The sequence below is a fragment of the Andrena cerasifolii genome, chromosome 2 (assembly GCF_050908995.1).
Source record: "Andrena cerasifolii isolate SP2316 chromosome 2, iyAndCera1_principal, whole genome shotgun sequence".
NCBI lineage: Eukaryota > Metazoa > Arthropoda > Insecta > Hymenoptera > Andrenidae > Andrena > Andrena cerasifolii.
This window is the reverse complement of record NC_135119.1, coordinates 5,030,364-5,050,654: the sequence shown is the minus strand read 5'-3', so window position 1 is coordinate 5,050,654 and position 20,291 is coordinate 5,030,364. Positions and strand designations below refer to the sequence as shown.

At 40.0% G+C, this 20,291-nt stretch overlaps 1 protein-coding gene across 1 annotated transcript; it reads right to left on the bottom strand.

Moving 5' to 3' along the window:
* Nucleotides 1-278: 278 nt before the first annotated feature.
* Nucleotides 279-19,414, bottom strand: Spz4 (Spaetzle domain-containing protein 4). The gene is made up of 7 exons (XM_076830299.1): nucleotides 19,148-19,414; nucleotides 13,824-14,002; nucleotides 9,813-9,968; nucleotides 8,592-9,377; nucleotides 5,536-5,658; nucleotides 3,581-3,823; nucleotides 279-1,157 (listed from the first exon to the last, which is right to left on the bottom strand). The coding sequence occupies exons 1-7, from the start codon at nucleotides 19,175-19,177 to the stop codon at nucleotides 1,148-1,150; spliced, it is 1,527 nt and encodes a 508-aa protein (XP_076686414.1). The 5' UTR covers nucleotides 19,178-19,414; the 3' UTR covers nucleotides 279-1,147.
* Nucleotides 19,415-20,291: the final 877 nt, after the last annotated feature.

Genomic DNA, 20,291 nt, shown 5'->3' with positions numbered 1-20,291 from the left:
TGCTTGGAAACCATCGTCAAACGAGCTTGACTTAGGGGTCGTCCTTAAATTATGTAAGGCCTGGGGGAGGGGGAGGGATTTCCTGATATTTTTAACCTAATTTTCAATAATTCCATTTCTATCATTAATGTTTCAGAAAAGTAATTTTCGTTTAAAATTTCCGAAGTCGAGTTTAATGAATTATGCAAATATTTAAAAGAATTGTAATGACTGAAAAAATGCAACGTAAAAAATATTACGTAAGGGCGGGCAGAGGAGATTGGAATCTAAAATCTTACGAATTATTATACTGGGGGTGGGAGAGGGTATCGCCAAAATTACCCTTACGTAATTTATGGACGGCCCTTTAGAATTGTATTTTTCTGTGGAAAGTGTATCGGTTCGTGAATCGACGAATTCTGAAATAAAAAACAGTAGCAAACAGTACTGAACGATATTTAAACATTAAAACAAAAGATTTTCTTTGTTTCAGGAATCCTTCGATTTTACAAAATTTGTTTGGTCCTCGGAATTCTAAGGAAATACAGAAATTGCTTTACACATTTTTTTTTTAAAATAAGGAAATCTGAGCACACATGAGAAATTTAATCTTTTCAGCATGTATATTACACAATTATTCTGAAACTTATCTTGGAGGATTTTAGTTTTATGTAATCCAAAATGCACAGAAGCAAACTTTTTTTTTATTTTAAACGCTTCCTACAACTTACGTCATATTCACTTGCAAATTCTGTTAAAATGCTATAATTATACGACGTTGAGCCTTTTTTAGATATATAAATATATGTACAAATATAATGTATATATTGAAAACTATAGAACAGAATAGATACTTATAACCATTTTTAATAGCTTATAGCTACGATTTTGGATTACATCTGCTAATTTAAGTGAAAAATATATACAAACTAGATTCGGAGTTTCACTGAAATAAGACGCTGTGGGAGGTGGATCTTATACGAAATAATTTCTCTTTTGTCGTAAATTACAATAGCAGGGACTAAATTTCTTGACTAGGCTGCAGCCATTAGGTTTCCACTGTCATTTTTCTTCAATTCCCTCAGGAGTGTAGCTTTTATTATACATATTTTAATCCCCGTCTAATGGATGCAGGTCTAGTTGGACTTAACCTTATTCGAGTTCTTCATTAAGTATTACTGTTATAGGAAAATAAGAATTTCGATTAATAACAAGATCAAATCCTACTATAAATAATTATTCTCAGAACTGCATGATTCAATTTTTATTACGGGTCAAAATCCTATACACCTATACTCCGCAACCAGAGTTGCCAGGCAATTCCCTACGCGTAAGGAAGACGTGACGTAACATAGACATAAACCTATTAGGTAAATGTCCCCATTTCCACTCATTTCGTATTTTTCTTATTACTAGGTATAAGCGTTACGTTTGCACTATGGTTGGAACAAAATAATTCTAAATTATTTGAACATTTACGCGAGTGTTGTACCAGCTTGGGGCTAATCAAACTGCAGCATAAGCAATGAAAGATTTTTAAAACAAGAGACTCATGATTTTTCGATCGTGTTCTAGCCTTCTAACTGTTTGTGCTAAGGAATAGCGTCACTATTGATATTCGATAATTGGGCAGAAAATAGTTTTTGCAGTCACAGTTCTTATTTAATAACAAAAACAGATACCTTATTATGCTCTGGATTTAGATTTTTTTACTATTTCTAATTTTTACAGGTAGAAAACAGTGAATCACCGTCATGTCCGCATTTCTAGTCACCAAAAATTTTAGTAACATAACCTCACTATTCAATGTATGTTGTAACCTCTATTTCTATTCGAAGGCATTTTATTTTTTATTTATCATTTTATTATGCTTTACTATTGTGTTAGAAAACATCTCCATAAAAGATGTATCTTCTTTTAATTTGAAAAGGCAACATACTATGTGAGCAGAAATTGGTACAAATGGTGAGTAGAAATACGTATACATCGCTATTTTTCGTGAGCAGAAATACGGACATTTAGAGCATTGTATTTAATCACAAATTACTAATAGTTAAACATCTTGAAATATCTTTTTTAAATAGTTTTTGAATTGGTTGATTTATTATTAAATAATTAATCAATTACTCTGCAACTTTTGATAACAAACAAATTTTTTTACACCTTCTTTATGACGAATTAACTCTTAAATGAACAGAAATTGGGACAATCACCTTACCGGGTTAAAAATACCCAAAATTGAAACGTAAAAAACCACGGTTTCAGAATATATATTTTTTTTAACTTTGTAATTTTTATGTTAAAGTTCAGTGTTTTAAGAATCAAACAAAATTTATGAAATATTTTAGAATCTGTATTAAAGTTCTTGAAAAAATTGTAACGAAAACTCAAACAGTCTTCATACTTTCGGAACTAGCGCCTCCGTGGTAAATTTTACCCAGTAGCGCCTCCCGCCGAGTTAAAGACGCGATCATAAATTCAATTGTTATTTTACTCTTGATAATTTGTAGCTGTTTTTCTTTCACGAGTAACATTAATTTTGCTGCGTGCTTTTCAATGGTTTTTAAGGGTACTGCAAAATAGCTTGTGAATACCTTCTTTATGACGAGTAACCTCTTAAATGAGCAGAAATTGGGACATTCACCTGGTACACTAATACGACTTCTGCACGCCATGCGATGAATAATTAAGCTGCGTTGCCAGAAGAAATTCCCTCCGAGAGAAATACTATGACGTCAGATTACCCCCGCTATCACTCTACCCCCACCTCACTTACATCACGTGACTTGAGTGACGTATGTTGTCTCTCATTCTCTCACTCTCTCCACAGTCTCCCCCTCTCCACCTCCATTTGTCTATAGCAGAGATGCACAAGGAGCCTCACCAACACAAACATACCGTTATTGCTGTAGGTGTTTCCCCTCCACTACTCCGTACTACGTCACATCTTCCCTACGCCGCCATTAATTCCTTACACATGGCAACTCTGTACGCAACACAAGCCGCTGATGGCACAGTTGCCACGTTTCAGGCGTATATGACCCGATTTTTTAAACATTAATAACTAAACGACGAAGCAACCACCGCAATTTCGTTACACTTGATTTCTGTCTTATTTTGTCACGTAGAATCATCCATTTCATTGCTGAACGCTTTGTGTGTTACATCATTAAATTATAGATACCTTACCTAAGTGTGTGAATGGGGTCGACAATTAAGGGTGTTAGTAGAAATGAAATAAATAATATTGCACGAGTAAAAACATGAAATTGTTCGTTGTTCGCAAATCGAAGACTTTTAAAGAATTAATACGCTATCAGACTATGAACGATCCAAATTCAACTGACCACTCAAAACTACATTTCTGATTGCAAAATACACCACGTACCTAGATTATAGCCTCTACTTCTTTATCATGCAAGCTCATCCTATTGTTTGATGTGAGAAGAAGGACGCGTGCGAGTAGGTTTGCAGGTTTGAAGAGACACCACAGATGGAAAATGGAGTGAGCTACACGCTATGGTGAGAGCAACTCGTGAATACCCTTGAGTCGTCAATTCAATTTGGACATACAACAATGGCATGAGGGTTTCTATCTTACGTGTAGCGGCTACGAGGTGGCCGTACTTTAATTCGTTGTTTCTGTGTGCGAGGAGACCGTGATGTTACGCGAAATTCAAGGGGCAGGTCGTAGCAACGGCAAACGCAGCAACTTGGGAACTTGAACCAATCGCTGAAGATACCACGGCACTCGTTGTTCGGATCGTAAGCCAGCAACCTGTGAAGTCTGAATTGTTGCTCGCATCTGCATCCGTCTCTACAGTGCATCTGCTTGTTCTCGTGTCTTTGATCAAACATGGCAATTGAAAAAGTTTCCAGAAAGAACCATAAAAAAGTGTTCACGACTTGTACAGGATGAGTCACGCAACTTGCCCAGCCCGAATAACATCTAAAGTATGAATTTTAAAAGAGCTGTGAAGTTTCTATAAGGAAGTATTCAGTTTTATTTGTTCTAAACTTAATAATAGTAACAGTCGCATGGAAGTCAACGGGCATCACCTTGAACACTTACTGTAACTAAGGTAAGTAGTGAGACCATGATATTTTTGCAAATATCTCGCTAATTATATTAGGTTTAGGACAAATAAAGCTTACTACTTTCTATAGATAATTCACTGCTCTTTTAAATTTTTATACAAAAATGTACGCATTCCATTTAAAAAACTCAAGGTCAATTTCTATATAAGGTTGTGTCGGTGTAAAACACATTTTTGTAAAACATATATTTACATCAGAAGCTATTCAGAGTGACAAGTTATGCGGCTCACTTTGTATAGTTACACATAGAAGTATCTGCCCACTGAATAAGGTAACATATTTTTAGATTTTACGAATGTTAAAGGTAAAAATTTAAATACTAATTTACGCTAGTGTGAACCTTGGTTAATGAACTTTCAATTAGTACCATCTACTAAAGGCATGCTTAAATATATTTCAGGAGAAGACTGAAACAAAATAAATAAGAAGTTTACAGAAAAGGCTAGTTCAATGTATGCATTACAGACCAAAACGTATAACAAGATCGCGGGGATATCCAAAAAATATTAGTTAATTTTGTGTAAAATAAATATTGGATTTGGATGCATCCACGGATAATAATAACATTTTAGAAAAACTGTATAATTTTTCAATTAAATGTACCCGAATCTATCAACCCCATTAATCAAAATCTATACTACTATGAATAAAATTAGAATTGATAATTCTATCTTTAGCATTGAATAAATATGTAAAATATGCAGGGTGTCCGAAAATTCAGGGACTTCCCAGAACGTGCAATATCTTGATGCAAAAAGACATCGAAAAGTCCTTTACGGTTTTTCGATTCAAAGCCTCGTTCTCCAGGTATTATCAGTCGAATATTAGCGGTGGAACTTCCAGGCCGCGCAGTTTAAAGTCGAAACAGCTGAGCGCTGAGCAGTAGCCGCTCGCACGCACGCGTAGGAGACACGCGTAGATAGAGACCCATGCACACAGTAGAGCCGAACGCTCTGGTTGAATCTGTGCGTGTGAACCTGTATCTACACGTGCCTGTTGCGCGTGCATGCGAGTCTACGCTGCCGCGCGTTCAGCTGACTCGCCTTTAAACTGCGCGGCTCGGAAGTTCCACCGCTAATATTCAATTGTCAATATCTCGAGAACGAAGCCTCGGATTCTAAAACGGTAAAGGACTTTTCGACGTCTTTTTGCATCCGGATATTGCATGTTTCGGGAATTCCCAGAGTTTTCGGATTCCTTGTATTAATGCGTGTGGTGTAGGTGGATACTTTTGTGAGTAACTATAAAATAGGAACTACCCACTAATCGCGCTAAATTATACTTAATGAATGTAGATCGACGAATGAACCCCATCTGCTTTTATTTATCGCGTGCAGAGTGGAAACAAAGAATTATCTTGCGACAATTCTTACCTTGATTTACACAATCTTGCTTTGACTAAATTGGGTGCCTATTTTTGAGCAATTTGTTACTAGAAAAATTTACATTGATACTTACGTGCATTTTTCCCAGTGAACATATTGTTCAAACGGGTAAAGGTTCAGAAGTGCTAGTACCTCGCCTCTTGTATTATTTGCCCAAAATGGTGCAACTACTTCTTCCTTCACAGGACAGGCATTCCTAAAACATATTCAGTAAACATACAGTAATAATTTTTAACTGCTAAAGTAAACTAAATACCTACAGACTGTCCCAACAAGAGGGACAGGTTGAACTGTAGAGAGACGAGAGAGAAAAATATGTTGGAAAGATATTTTGGCGTTCTCAAAATTTTTGCCAGATTTTGGCCCAGGTATAAGGAGAACACGAAGCGAAAGGAGGTACCCTGAATTTCAGCTTCGAAGGCATCCTCGATTGTCTCTCCGAAGACGTTACTTTGTGCCATCTCTTTCGACGGCATGTTCTCCTGTTACAAAGCCCAATTTTGTGCATTCTGAAAATTTTCGCCAGATTTTGGCCAATATATCAGGAGAACATGAAGTGGAAAGAGGTATACTAAAGGGTATAGCCGGTTAAGATGGTCAAATGTGCCCTTGCACCGAATTCGACTCACGCTGAATCATTCGAAAGCTTATTAAAAAAGAAATATTTGTGGCAACTTTCAACTTCGTATCTCCACCCGGAGGGTAGTAAAGGGCAAAAATAGGAAATCAGGTTTTTGCCGAATTTCTCCTATACTAGGGCATGAAAAATTTTGAAAAAAATCAGAGGCATTTCTGTTATCGGGGCACATATTAGAGAATTGTTTCAGATTTTTAAATTGAAAAACCAAGCTGTGAAAAATAAAAAACGCCAAAAAATGCTGAAAAATGCCGATTGTGTATCGAAGCAGGCTTGGCACTATAATTATATTTTTACTGTAAGTACGTATGATTGTTACTATTGTCCTGAATTTTTTTCAGATTTTTAAATTGAAAAACCAAGCTCTTAGCGCCTCTTATTTGCAACTTTAAGGCGACGCCTTTGAAGCTGAAATTTACATTCCCTCATCTGTTTTCCCTTTTCACTTAGAATTCCTTACTGCTAACGTAGAATATTGTAGCATAAGCACATCTCAAGTAATTAAAATGTACAATGAATTTTCTACGTTTACAGTACCAGCCGACTTTCCGTTTAAATTTTTATAAGTATAACGAAACAGCTTAGGATTTCTTTCCTTATTCAGAATAGAATACAGAAATAGCAAACAGCTCCCTCTCGCGTTCACCGGGTAATCGTCGATCTATCGGTATTACCATTTCTGTGCAGAAAAAAGGCTGTAATACCGACCTGCCGAATCGGCCAGGTCACGTGACGTGTCTACCCCCTTAAGAAATATTGGAAAATTGAATGTTGTTAAACTGTATTTTAAAAAATATAGTGTTGTAAAGCCCGCCACGACACACCATTTTTCTATTTACACCTTGTTTATCCAATCGTTAGTATTCGAGATAAAAATTATAAACAAAAAAAAATTCTTCGACCAAAATCATTATTTCTTTAAACATAAATTGCGATAACTTGAGTAAATATTAACGGATCGTTATGAGATTTGGAACATAAAGCTCAGAAAACTCTAGCGAAACCGTGAAATGTATGCACAAATCTCTTATGTTAAAAAATGTAATAATATTTAATTTAAAAGTAATACTGGTAATAACCCATGACTTTCATCGTTCGCCGTTAAAAAGTATCGAGGGAATTTTGCTTATATTGCCCAATGAACTATAGTCCCTTTTCTTTGTTCCCTCCTCCCTCCTTCGAGTTCCAGCAGCAGCAGCGCACCGGGAGAAAGGTGGTCTCCCATCTTTCCCCAGTACACCGCCCCGCGATTCTTAACTTCGCTGATCTAACGAGAACCGGTGTTTTTACCACGGCTACAACCGAGGGTTAAATAAAATAGCAGCGGGAATAATTCAAACGTTCACAATTAGTGAGACACTCTGTATAACGAGTACATTATTCGAACAATTATTTAGAGGACTTAAATTTTAACCGTTCAGTCGAATAGATTCTTTCTCGAATAAAACTACTATGAATTAGAGCTATGACTTTTTTACTCGTCGGATACCCGGAATAACTTGAAGCCATTGAATGTGGTATTGTCATGGACCTAAGAATTAAATGTACGGAGCACAAAGTCTCAACATGGACGAGGGGGTCGAGCCAGTCGATCGGGAAGAGAGGTTATGGTGGACGACTTGTGATTGGCGGAGTAGTGCGCATGCGTCGCGCTTTATTTGAACCGGAGTGCTTATATAGGGTGTATTAAAATATGGTGTATTTTAATATATATATGAGGTCCTCAATTGACGAGTGGCATAAGTTTTACCAAGTCTTAAAACACCAAAATATAATGTTGCAATTACGTATTAACATTTCAAACTCAACGACAAACTTAACCATAAAAAAATATGAAAGAGGCAATGCCTCTTATCAATGATATGTCACTTTCATTAACCAATCACCGCTCGTCCACCACCGCATGCGCAGTATCATGTACCCCCCTTACTTATACGAGCTTAGGCCCCTAAGCTTTGTGCTCCGTCCATTTAATTCTTAGGTCCATGGGTATTGTTCGATCATTTTCGGCTAACATCAGACTATACCATAGACAATCACAGACAATACTATATTCAATTGCTTGAAGTTATCCCGGGTAATGTCCGGGTGCCCGGGTACCCGACGGATCAAAACCTACCAGCTCTACTATGAATACCCATTCCTCATCTACAGTCGAAACCATCAGAACTTTTCCATCTCTGACTCCTGCGATTCGCTTATAGGTCTGCTCACACGTATCAGTTCTGTGACGGTTCGGTGCCGTCAGTGTCTTTGTTTCAGAGCCAATAATTGACACGGACAACTGCTCCGTTCTAAGACAGGGAAACGATATCTTCCACCACCGCCACTGACGCTACTGAACCGTCACAGGACTGATACGTGTGCGCAGACCTTCGGTGTATCTATCCTGTCAACTACGCGCGTCGAGGGAACGGTAGGCGAATGCTGAACAAAAGTGAAACACCCTCAGAGAATTCATAATCGATGGGAATAAAACAAGCAGCACTTACACTCCTCTCAGCTTCAGAACCGGTTGTTCCTGTTGATCTTTCGCGGCGACGTCCTGATACAGCTGTCCTTCCATGGAAGATACTTCCGGCTTATTGGCGGGTCGATATTCCGGTCGCGGTCGAAACTCCTGTTGCTCACTGGAACTGGACGCCTCCTGGACGGTCGTCTCCTTCGGCGTGGCAAACAGATACTCGCTAGTGTCCAGCTCGCCAGGCAGGTCCGTGGTCCCAGGCAGGCTCACCGTCGACGTCTCGTCGATGCTGGCCTCGGGAACCTCCTCTGAGACGTCCACCACTTCTTCCAGGTCCTCGTCGATTCTGTCTATTTGCTCAGGAATCTCGTTGATGCTGAAATTCTGCTCTCTCACGATGTGGGAGGGCGCCACTGTCGGCGACACCGCCATCTTCTCCGTTGTATTGTTCTGCATATTCCTGTTTGTACCATTCACTGACAGCGTTGTCGAAGTGATGGACTTTGCGGCGGGTTCAGGAGTGGTCGCAGCCACCGTTGAGGATGTTGCAATGGAGGATGGTGTGTCTGTGCTGGACGAAGCAGTTGTCGTCGATGGTGTAGTCGTGGCTGTTGAAGGCGAAGTGGTGGACTTCTCGGTTGGTCGGAAATGGGGCCTGGTGTACTCGCTCAATTTTGGGAATTTGTTCAATCGTTTGGCGGGATTATCGTTGAATGATCTGCTGGTGAAGCCTCTTCCTTCGTGCACCTCGCCATTTATCCTTAAACTGTCCTCGCCCTCGAAGTCCTCGTAATCGTGCGTGTACTGGTACTTCCTGAACAATTAGTGTTGACTCGATAAAGAAGAGGAATAAGAGTTAACGCAAAGAAGATAAATTTCACTGGATCACGTTTACAAAATGTAAAATATATAAGTAATTGCAAAATACAAAATAACATTTTCAATACTGTAATATGTTGACGGCAATTGTCAACAACTATTGATTTATGATCTATGTATACACGATTAATGAGTATCAATTTGTTATAGACATCTTATAAGACCAAAAAATTCAATTCATTAGAATTCAAATAAGCTATTATTTTATTTGTGTAACATTTCTAAAACAGTGTTCAAAATTAATATTTCGTTTAATTTGTACAAAATACAGAAGCACAGCTACATTTTGAACAATTTATTTGCGGGATTAATAATCCACCAAAAAACCATTTCTATTATTTGTTTTCTTAATTTTATTACAAAAACCAACCTGTACTCATCGGCGAAATGGTGATAATAATCGTCGTATTTTAGCTCTATGTCATTTTTCTCAAATTCTGCTCGGAGTACATTAATGTGCCTTTCATCTCCGTACATGCGTCTCATTAATCCTTGATTTTCTTGAACGAAACGTCGCACTGCATGCCTGCAATTAAAGGAGATATACCATTGTAAAAAACAAAGTCATTTGTTGGATGTACTAACCCATTGTTTGTTATTCACAACATTGTTTTTTATTATAAAAATGTACATGCAATAGTTATATCCTCTTCTGATTACATTACCGAAAGTATATAAATGTGAAGGGTAAATTATACTGCAAATTAGTTACACTGAACCTCAACGTTGAGCGACAAAGTAATCGGATATGTTATTCGCTTCTTTTGGACTTTCTGTCAGGTGTAAATTACTGCAAGTATTTAAGACAAGTATAGGTATTACCGAGAGTAAAAGTACGTCTTCCTCGATGCGGCTGCATTCAGTCACGCACGATTTTAATAAGTCACGGTACTCGGAGCGTTGCTTAAAATTCATGGCACAGGTAATACGGTCGGACAATGAAAATCCAATAATGTTTCTGTGCACGTGTCGTCAATTAACTTTCTAATACTTTCAAATACTACGCGTTTTTTAACAGACGAACAGTTGAATGAAATACCGCAGCGGACTTTCGATGAATTGAATACTTGCGAAATCGATCATTTATTTATCATTAAACCGACTGTATTAACATATTAGTAAAATTTTACAATCTTTGTTTGTAAATGGAACTTCTGAACAGGGAGTATTAATTTTATTGAACACTCTTAATAGAAGTGACATGATTGTGATAATATTATTGACCACGTGGTTTGGATGGAAATGAAGAAAGTCTTTGTAAATTTTTTAAAACATTTACAACTGCTTCTTATAGAATTAAATGCTTACAATCTATCTAGTAGTAATAAGAATAATTTTACAAGCAACATATCACAAAAACAACTACCCAGTACACAAACTGACCGCAGTATGCCAGCAGATTGGCAACAGATTCGAGTAGATCCTGCGTCAGATTCGGGGCCTACTACCCTAGTAGCATTTCTGGTTGGCCCGCAGCATCCCCAACTTGGGAATTAGTTGGCCATCAGAATGCCAACAATAAATGCTACTAAGGTATGTCCGCATTTAACTATGGTTCTGTGGACATCAGAACTCAACTGAGACACGGCCATACGTACATATATACATTTTTACTTTGACTCTTGTCGACCATAGTAACGGTCAATTGTAATAAACATTGTTGTTTTAAAAATCGAGCGTGTTACCGAACCAGCTTTCATCCACGTAACAATTACGCTCAAAACATTATTTCATCCGGTGCGCGGAGGTTTTGTACGTACGAACCTTAACATGTTGACAATTTTGGACAGGGGTACTTGACTAAGCATAGGAATACCACTAAAAATTGCACTTTTTATCCTCAAGATGCAGTCGAGGCAAAGAATTTAGCTGCTCAAATCCACTTCCCCCACCACAAATCCCTCCAAACTCACCCCTACCAGTTTTACACCCTATCCTCCCTACAAACTCTCAGGCCTTCTAAATAGACCATAACAAACAAGTAGAAAATAATTACAGTATCTAACACCATGATAATTAATAAAAAAAAATAACAGTGTGAAGGAGTGAAAAAATTTTTTAAAAATTTGTTGGTCGTAGGATATACATGTACGCCTTTCGTATACTATATTCATGGAATTAGCTGCATATATATACGCCTTTCGTACATATTAACCCCTCAACGACCGACCCCTGAAACGAAAAACTAACCCTGAGGCCCGGGCTCTCGGAACGAAAACCTCCACTGTTTTCCCGGTTTTCATAAGAAATACGGCTTTAAGGTCCGTACGAGATACGGAGGTGGGCGACCAGTGGAAAACTTAGGGTCCATACCAGATACTGAGGTGGTCGTTGAGGGGTTAATGGAACTGTGACAGCTTATATATACGCCTTTCGCAGGCAAAGGGTAGAAACTGAAAAGTAAATGTCAAGTCAACTAACCCCATCATATTTGTCAACTAACCCCACAGCCGGGGTTTGTTGACTTATTCGTCTCACTACTCTAAATATAATAAAAACTACGACCTAGACACCATTAAAATAATTATAAAGTTAAGCCTGTGTACCTAATGAAATTTGTAAATTTTTGGTGTGCAACAAGTCAACAAAACACCAATGGTCTATTTATAAAAATTAAAAATGTTAAAAATTAATCAACTAGCCCCTGTCTCCCCTACTAACAAGAAGAGGTTGCCACGTGTCCGCCTCCGATTGCTCTGAATTTTGGATATGTTTTAGAGGACCGAAAAATAAGATATACCTTTTTTTAAAGCGGCCCGTTTTGATATTTAGGGGGTGAAACCATCCCCGAAAGTTATAAGATTTTCAGGTGTCCATCTCCGATTGCTTTGTTTTTTTGGATATGTTTTAGAGGACAGAAAAATAAGAAATATGTGTTTTGGGGGGTTTAACCACCCCTCAAAGTTCGTAAGGGTTACAAAATTGTGTTAAGTAAAACTTCATATAAATTTCATTTGCGTCATAATTATCCAAAAACCAAAGCAATCGGAGGCGAACACTTGAAAATTAATAATTTTGAGGGGCGGTTTCACCCCCTAACAATGCAAACGGGCCAAAATAAAAAGACACGTATTTCTTATTTTTCGGTCCTCTAAAACATATCCAAAAACCAAAGCAGAGATGGACGACCTCTCAAAGAATCTGTCAAAATTTTTCAGTCATTCTGAATCACCCTGTACATATAGATACATAGGGCCTGCATGGCGCACAGCCTATCCGTTTATCAGAAAACTGTTCATCCAAATAACGTCCAGCTTCTCGACTGAAACGAGGAGTGCCGTCATGGATGAACAACATACAACGTAATATCATTTATCGTTAGAGGAACTTGGTTCAGCAATCCAAGCAAATTTTTTTTGCAAAACATTGCAATAGGAGGCTCCCGTTACTCTTGTAGGCAAAACGAAATGCCCTATCAAGTTGTCGGCAAGAATATTTACCCGTACGTTGATACCGAATTCTTGGAACATAAAACAGGTTGCAATTTAGAAAGGCCATACAGGGCGTACTTCTACATGAACATTTTTTGTTACTTGTGTACAGAGCTGGGCATTATTTAAATTATTTAGAATAAATATTTCTGTAAAATAATTATTAAACTGAAAATTCATTGGTCGAACATTTTGTGTGGTTAATACTTGTCCGCTATTCTTAATTGAATAACTCATTATCATGCAATCGAGTAATCTATTGAAATCACTATTTCAAAATTATTTTTATAACGATGTGAATGACTATTGACAGTTTTCATTGCCGACTGATTGACAAGTGTTTGCGCAAATATGATAATAAACTCTGAGATGCGGATAGTAAATAATGCGAATAAAGAATAAATCATTTTTGAAATAAGAATAATTATTCCACTTCCCACGTTATTCGAACTAATTTCTATTTGATTCAGAACTTTTTCGTATGTATCTAGAGGATAAATAAAAGTGTACTCTTTATCATTATTTCTTATTCTTCATCCGAGTAGAATTGCACCTAATTCTAATTTGTGTCTTGTATCCACCCCTGTAGTGTTTTTCACTGTAGTTCAAAAATTTCTCGGATAAAAACAGCACCTATCTTTTTCTATTGATAAGTATACTTATAGGTATATAGCTATAAGTATACTTATTTCACTGTAGTTCAAAAATTTCTCGAATAAAAACAGCACCTATCTTTTTCTATTGATAAGTATACTTATAGGTATATAGCTATAAGTATACTTATCAATAGAAAAAGATAGGTGCTGTTTTTATCCGAGAAATTTTTTAACTACAGTGAAATATATATATATATATATCAGAGTTTTTATGTACAATTCTATTTTATCTTTGTTCAAGTAATGAAACTGTCAGATGGTAAAAGATCAGTAAATTTGAGTATGTTGGCATACCAAGGATACGAGCTTCCGGCTATGGTGCACCAGTTTTGTCGACGAAAGTCACACGGAAGATTCGTGAATCGTGCACGACCGGAACGTGAATACGGTTTACTGCAAGCCGAGGATGCATCATATCCGAAGGTACTTGGTCCACCACCTCCTTGACATCTCACAAGCTGATATGTGGTCACCTGTACATTGAGAAAATTTATTTTGTACTTGTTTCCAAACTATACATTCGAAGACACGAGAAATGTTTAGTAGTTTATAGTAATGCGTTGATCGTCATATACCTATTGCTGAATTTTTATGAAATTTCTCATAATTTACTTTATAAATGAATTATTGGATGTAACGTAATAACATTACTGATTTATTTGTAATTTTGTGAAGAAAAGCATCACGAACTATTTTGTATATAGAATGAAGGACCTTCCTACTGTGTTATAAAAGTCTTTAGGGAGAGTGGCAAAACCACTGAAAGTCTTGACTGAAAGTAAAATATTCAGAAGTTCTATATTTTACGGAATGGGTTTCATTTTATTATTTATGTAGTTTGAAAGACTTCTTTAAAATATGAAGTTTGGGTCTGTAGTGGGGTGTAAATGATTGCGTTACGTATTTCAATTGCCAATTGTAACGTTAAATACACTTTAGTGAGAAATTGTAATTTATTAATTATTTATTATTTCATTTCAAACTTGACGTGATAATCTCGTGCGGCACAACAATTTGTACGTACAAAGAAATAGTTATAAACATGTACTGCATTTCAAAAGTAAAATAATTTAGTATTTGAATATATTAATATATAACGTTTGCTTTCTTGTGAATAAGAGAGAATGGAGGAATTGCGAACGCGGGGTAAATCCGAACACCGCGATATTCGCTGAATTCGCTTGTCCTGTCCTCCCGTGATATTGTTAAGGTGAAATCAGACGGCTCGTGGTTCGGGGATCCACGCACCGTCTGATCGGTGATGGCTCGGCTCGCCCAGGCTCACCAAGGCGCCTTGACGAGCTACACGAGACGAGCCAGTTCGCGGAGCCATGAGCTGTCTGATCGGTCATGGCTCGGCTCGTCCAGGCTCGTCAAGCCCGAGCTAGATGAGCCGAACCAGTTCGCGGAGCCACGAGCCGTCTCATCGGTGATGGCTCGGCTCGCCCAGGCTCGCCAAGCTGACTTGACGAGCTGAGCCAGTTCGCGGAGCCGCGAACCGTCTGATCGGTCATGGCTCGGCTCGCCCAGGCTCTAAAAGCCCGAGCTAGACGTGCTGAGCCAGTTCGCGGAGCTATGAGCCGTCTGATCGGTCATGGCTCGGCTCGCCCAGGTTCTACAAGCCCGAGCTAGACGAGTTAAGCCAGTTCGCGGAGCCACAAGCCGTCTCATCGGTGATGGCTCGGCTCGCTCAGGCTCTACAAGCCCGAGCTAGACGAGCTGAGCCAGTTCGCGGAGCCAGGAGCCGTCTGATCGGTCACGGCTCGGCTCGCCCAGGCTCGTCAAGCCCGAGCTAGATGAGCCGAGCCAGTTCGCGGAGCCGCGAACCGTCTGATCGGTCATGGCTCGGCTCGCCCAGGCTCTAAAAGCCCGAGCTAGACGTGCTGAGCCAGTTCGCGGAGCTATGAGCCGTCTGATCGGTCATGGCTCGGCTCGCCCAGGTTCTACAAGCCCGAGCTAGACGAGTTAAGCCAGTTCGCGGAGCCACAAGCCGTCTCATCGGTGATGGCTCGGCTCGCCCAGGCTCTACAAACCCGAGCTAGACGAGCTGAGCCAGTTCGCGGAGCCATGAGCCGTCAGATCGTTCATGGTTCGGCTCGCCCAGGCTCGTCAAGCCCGAGCTAGATGAGCCGAGCCAGTTCTCGGAGCCGCGAACCGTCTGATCGGTCATGGCTCGGCTCGCCCAGGCTCTAAAAGCCCGAGCTAGACGTGCTGAGCCAGTTCGCGGAGCTATGAGCCGTCTGATCGGTCATGGCTCGGCTCGCCCAGGTTCTACAAGCCCGAGCTAGACGAGTTAAGCCAGTTCGCGGAGCCACAAGCCGTCTCATCGGTGATGGCTCGGCTCGCCCAGGCTCTACAAGCCCGAGCTAGACGAGCTGAGCCAGTTCGCGGAGCCAGGAGCCGTCTGATCGGTCACGGCTCGGCTCGCCCAGGCTCGTCAAGCCCGAGCTAGATGAGCCGAGCCAGTTCGCGGAGCCGCGAACCGTCTGATCGGTCATGGCTCGGCTCGCCCAGGCTCTAAAAGCCCGAGCTAGACGTGCTGAGCCAGTTCGCGGAGCTATGAGCCGTCTGATCGGTCATGGCTCGGCTCGCCCAGGTTCTACAAGCCCGAGCTAGACGAGTTAAGCCAGTTCGCGGAGCCACAAGCCGTCTCATCGGTGATGGCTCGGCTCGCCCAGGCTCTACAAACCCGAGCTAGACGTGCTGAGCCAGTTCGCGGAGCCATGAGCCGTCTGATCGGTCATGGCTCGGCTCGCCCAGGCTCTACAAGCCCGAGCTAGATGAGCTGAGCCAGTTCGCGGAGCCAGGAGCCGTCTGATCGGTCATGGCTCGGCTCGCCCAGGCTCGCCAAGCCTGACTTGACGAGCTATACGAGGCGAAACGGCCCGCGGAGCCATGAGGCGTCTGATTTCACCTTTACGTGCTGTAATTAGCTACGTTCAGTATTCAGGAAACTGTCACGACGGAAGGCTGCGCGCAACCCCGAAGATAATGGTTGTGAAATGTTTTCGTAGCTTTCCTTATAATTTTACGTTCGAATATTTTGAGTCTACAGTTCATTAAACCTATACTACCCAAAAAAGCATAATTTTTTCGTAGTTCCGTTGCTTAATTCTAAATAAAATCACGGGATCACTTTGTATATATACATGTTCGTATTTGTTTTATTTGAAACTTCTTAACTTCTATTCATTTGGAGTAATTGCGAACAGCGTGTAGGGGGTTATTACGGAGGATGGCATTTACCCTTTTCTCTTAACATTTCGAAGTTTTTTATGTATCCAACACCCCGGAATTATATTAGGAAGAATATACGTACATATTTGTTGAAAGATCTTGAGATATCCGTGAAAAAGATTAAAGAGAAATATTCAATCCCATGAGCAACCAAAATTCGGCCAAATAAGAGGAAAGACTGTGTCAGACCCACAGTGTGGAAGAAAACCAGTGTTTAGTAAAGATCAAGATCTTTAAGCAGCCGTTCGTATTCACCCCGATAGCTACGGGTAATTCCGGACAGAAAGAGTTGTGTTTTTCTTTAAAAAAATGATTTGTTTATTAAAGTAGGAGAACGTGGGGCAAGATGGACTAGCGGAGTAAAATGGGAAAGCATCGTTTATAAAAAATGAAAGGCACACGTATACACGTCAACATATCAGAGATTTCGGTGGAATAGAACATCGGTCCAGTGTTCGGAGGGATTCTGCTCCACTGATGGAGGGGGAAACACCTACAGGAGCGGTGGTAATGAACTGACGCAGGCGCAGTTCATGCACACATTACCACCGCTCCTGTAGGTGTTTCCCCCTCCATCAGTGGAGCAGAATCCCTCCGAACTCTGCATCGGTCTGAAAATAGCAGTGTTAAAGATCATGTGTGTCACGAGTTACGACGAGAAATTACATTTTTTTAATAACGATTTAATTATCCAGGAAGTTTGTAATAGTGTCAGTTTATTTATGTGTATATTCTTTAACTAAAGCCGCTAAGTTAATTTTCGTTATTAGTTACTTTTTCATAAATTTAGAGTTTTCACTCAGAAATTATTAAGGTCTTTTTACAAAAAGCATGTGAAGTATTAAACGCGAAAAGTTGTCACTGGAAAACCAAAACTTCTTTCCATAATGATTCGCAAACAGTAAATTCATTTACTTCAGTAACAGTATGTCCCAACTTAAATTATTCTTCCTTCAATGGTTCAACAAGAGACATTGTGCCTATCCTCAAGAAACAGACAAACAGCAGATACAGAGAAGAAGATAAATTCTAAAATACGAAAGCGGACTCACAAAGGGAGGACAACATGTGGTAGTCATCGATTTTGATGAGCCTTGGCACGATGGATCTATGTCGAAAATAAGTAAACAGGTGTCCGAGCGTTTTTGCCAATGGGCCTTAATAATAGAGATATTTACATGTAAATTATTAAAATTTTCGTAGTGGCCGCGGGGTTTTAGTGGGTAAAAACCCCCAACTACTCTGGCGTCCGCGGGGAATTGCCTTCTGGAGGCGTCAGAAAAAGGTAATACAATATAAAATATGCGCCTTGTCCGGATCTACAACTTTTGTTTGACATATTTTTTTATTTAACCAATAACTTGGAGGATATTATATAAAATCGACTTCGCGAGCTGTTAAATAATCATTTAAATGTTTAAGGGCACAGGGGCACCCTTTCCCTTTATCCGATCGAGCTCAAACTTTACACTGATTTTTTTTTTAATTATTTGGAACTATTCTGGAGGGTGCCCCGAAGAAAAGTCGAAAGTCGAAAATAAGAGCCACCCTATTACACACATGTGGAGGAGGGTGGTCACACGTATGTAGTGCAAACTGATAAGTATTGTGTAATACTCGTTAAAATAGACACAAAGTGTATTAGAAGAAACGTGAAGGTATAAAAAAAAATATTTTCATTTATCATAGGTGCCTTTCCTCTGTCTAAAACTTAAACGCATAAGTCCACATTCCTTGAAAACATTTTAAATTTTTTGTTTATTCTTTGGTAACAATTACCTACATTTGCTCTTTTAATTTATTGCAAGAACAAAGGTCGAAGAAACATTAATTTAACGTGTTCATCGTGTCCAAGTTTTCATTAAATTTGAATTATTGTTTAAATATTTGTTAACGAGTAACCTTGCCTTGTAGCTATCGATGTATTTTGTACACAATGGGGGAAAACAACGTGATTAAATTTGAGAAATGGTTACACACTGTTAAACCAACGAATTTCAGATAAGAAAATTATGGGTTGGAAATTCATAGACGGAACGAAGAGATAAATTTTAATTGATACACAAGAAAAGCTGTAACTATAATGAATAAATATTTATGTAACATATACTTCTCATAATATTCTCAAACACAGATTGATAAAGTATTACAAAACCGACGAAGAAATGTCCCGCGAAAACAAGCCTCCCAAAAGCACAAAAATTTTGAAAAAAGCGCCTTTTTAAATTCTCTGCAGTAATGTATAGTCTCTCGAATAGTAGACACTGGTACCTACCGGCGCAGACGGCGAACAATGAATAGCGAGAATTTAAACCTAAGCGCCGTATGATCTTCGATGAACACCATTAAAAGCGACCAAGCTAGCGGAAAAGAGCGCTCACCTGGAGGACGAGAATCACGATTACATTCATAACTCGTGTTTGACGTTGGTTCGGAGATTTGGACCGGCGGCCCAGGCACGTCGGCGATCACACTCGTAAGTCCGGTTGCGTATCGTTTTCACTGACAGGCCGATTGCTACCGCAAAAAGGACGACGACAGACGGTACGTTCCCGGCTACATGACAGCACCTCCACGCGCGAGAAGGACGCTTTCATTACTGGCTGTAATCAGACGGCGGCGCACGCGGCGCGAACGGGCCCCGCTGGTAAAAGTACATGCCCCGCGGAGTCCGTGCGCGTTCGACGCTCGCTTGACCGAGAACCAAGAGGGAGGAAGAGGGGAGACGCTGAAAGAAAGGGGCAGAGAGAGTACACCGCGGCTGAAGAGTAGGTCACTGTTGCGGGTACCGTTACATTTGGACCCATTGATGTGTGTCACGGGGGCCCCACAGTGACGTAGCAAGGGCCCTACGAGCTGCTGGTGCAACGGATTTCTTCGTTGGTCAATTAGGAGGAAGGTGGTGAAGGGTAACTGTCCCCGGGTATAACAATCTTCGCCCGGGATGAATGTAACTCGCCGCGGAATGTAGCATCGCTAAAAGGTCGACTCATTACCGTTCGCGTCTTTTTTCCCGGCTGTAAACCAGTCGTTGCGTCGGGTCTTGGTAGTGTTCATGTGTTATAATCTCTTCGGGGTTCTCTCTTCTTTCTCCGATCGTTGTGTTTATGGTTTGAGGAGGGTATGAATCGCGTGCGATATAGGTGCATCGCGTATTCCTGCGCCGCGAGTCTTTTAGCTGGATGCTTTATTATTCTTCATCATCGTTCAAACGTTTCACTTCGTATCATCTTGGGGGTTTTTTTTTGTAACGTTACGCGTAATTGCATGGCTCGTTTCTAAGTTACGGGTCTGTTTACGTGTACTGAAACGCTTGATACGTTACGTGCATAAAATTTCTAGTGCAGTTGCACGGATTGCCTGTCGGAGGGGGAAGATGGTTGTATCTCTTACAAGGGGAGGACACCGTGTGGTAGACACCGATTTTGATGAGCCTTGGCAGGATGGATCTATGTCGAAAATTAGTAAATAGGTGTCCGAGCGTTTCTGCCAATGGGGTTTAATAATAGAGATGTTTACATGTAA

What these genes read in the sequence shown, in the direction of transcription:
- Spz4 (XM_076830299.1), bottom strand. Translation starts at nt 19,177, where the DNA reads ATGAATGTAATCGTGATTCTCGTCCTCCAG. An exon ending in GCCGGAAGCTCGTATCCTTG is followed by an intron (nt 9,969 to 13,823) that starts GTATGCCAACAT and finishes CTTTAATTGCAG; the next exon opens with GCATGCAGTGCGACGTTTCG. An exon ending in GTTCACTGGGAAAAATGCAC is followed by an intron (nt 3,824 to 5,535) that starts GTAAGTATCAAT and finishes GTTTGATCAAAG; the next exon opens with ACACGAGAACAAGCAGATGC.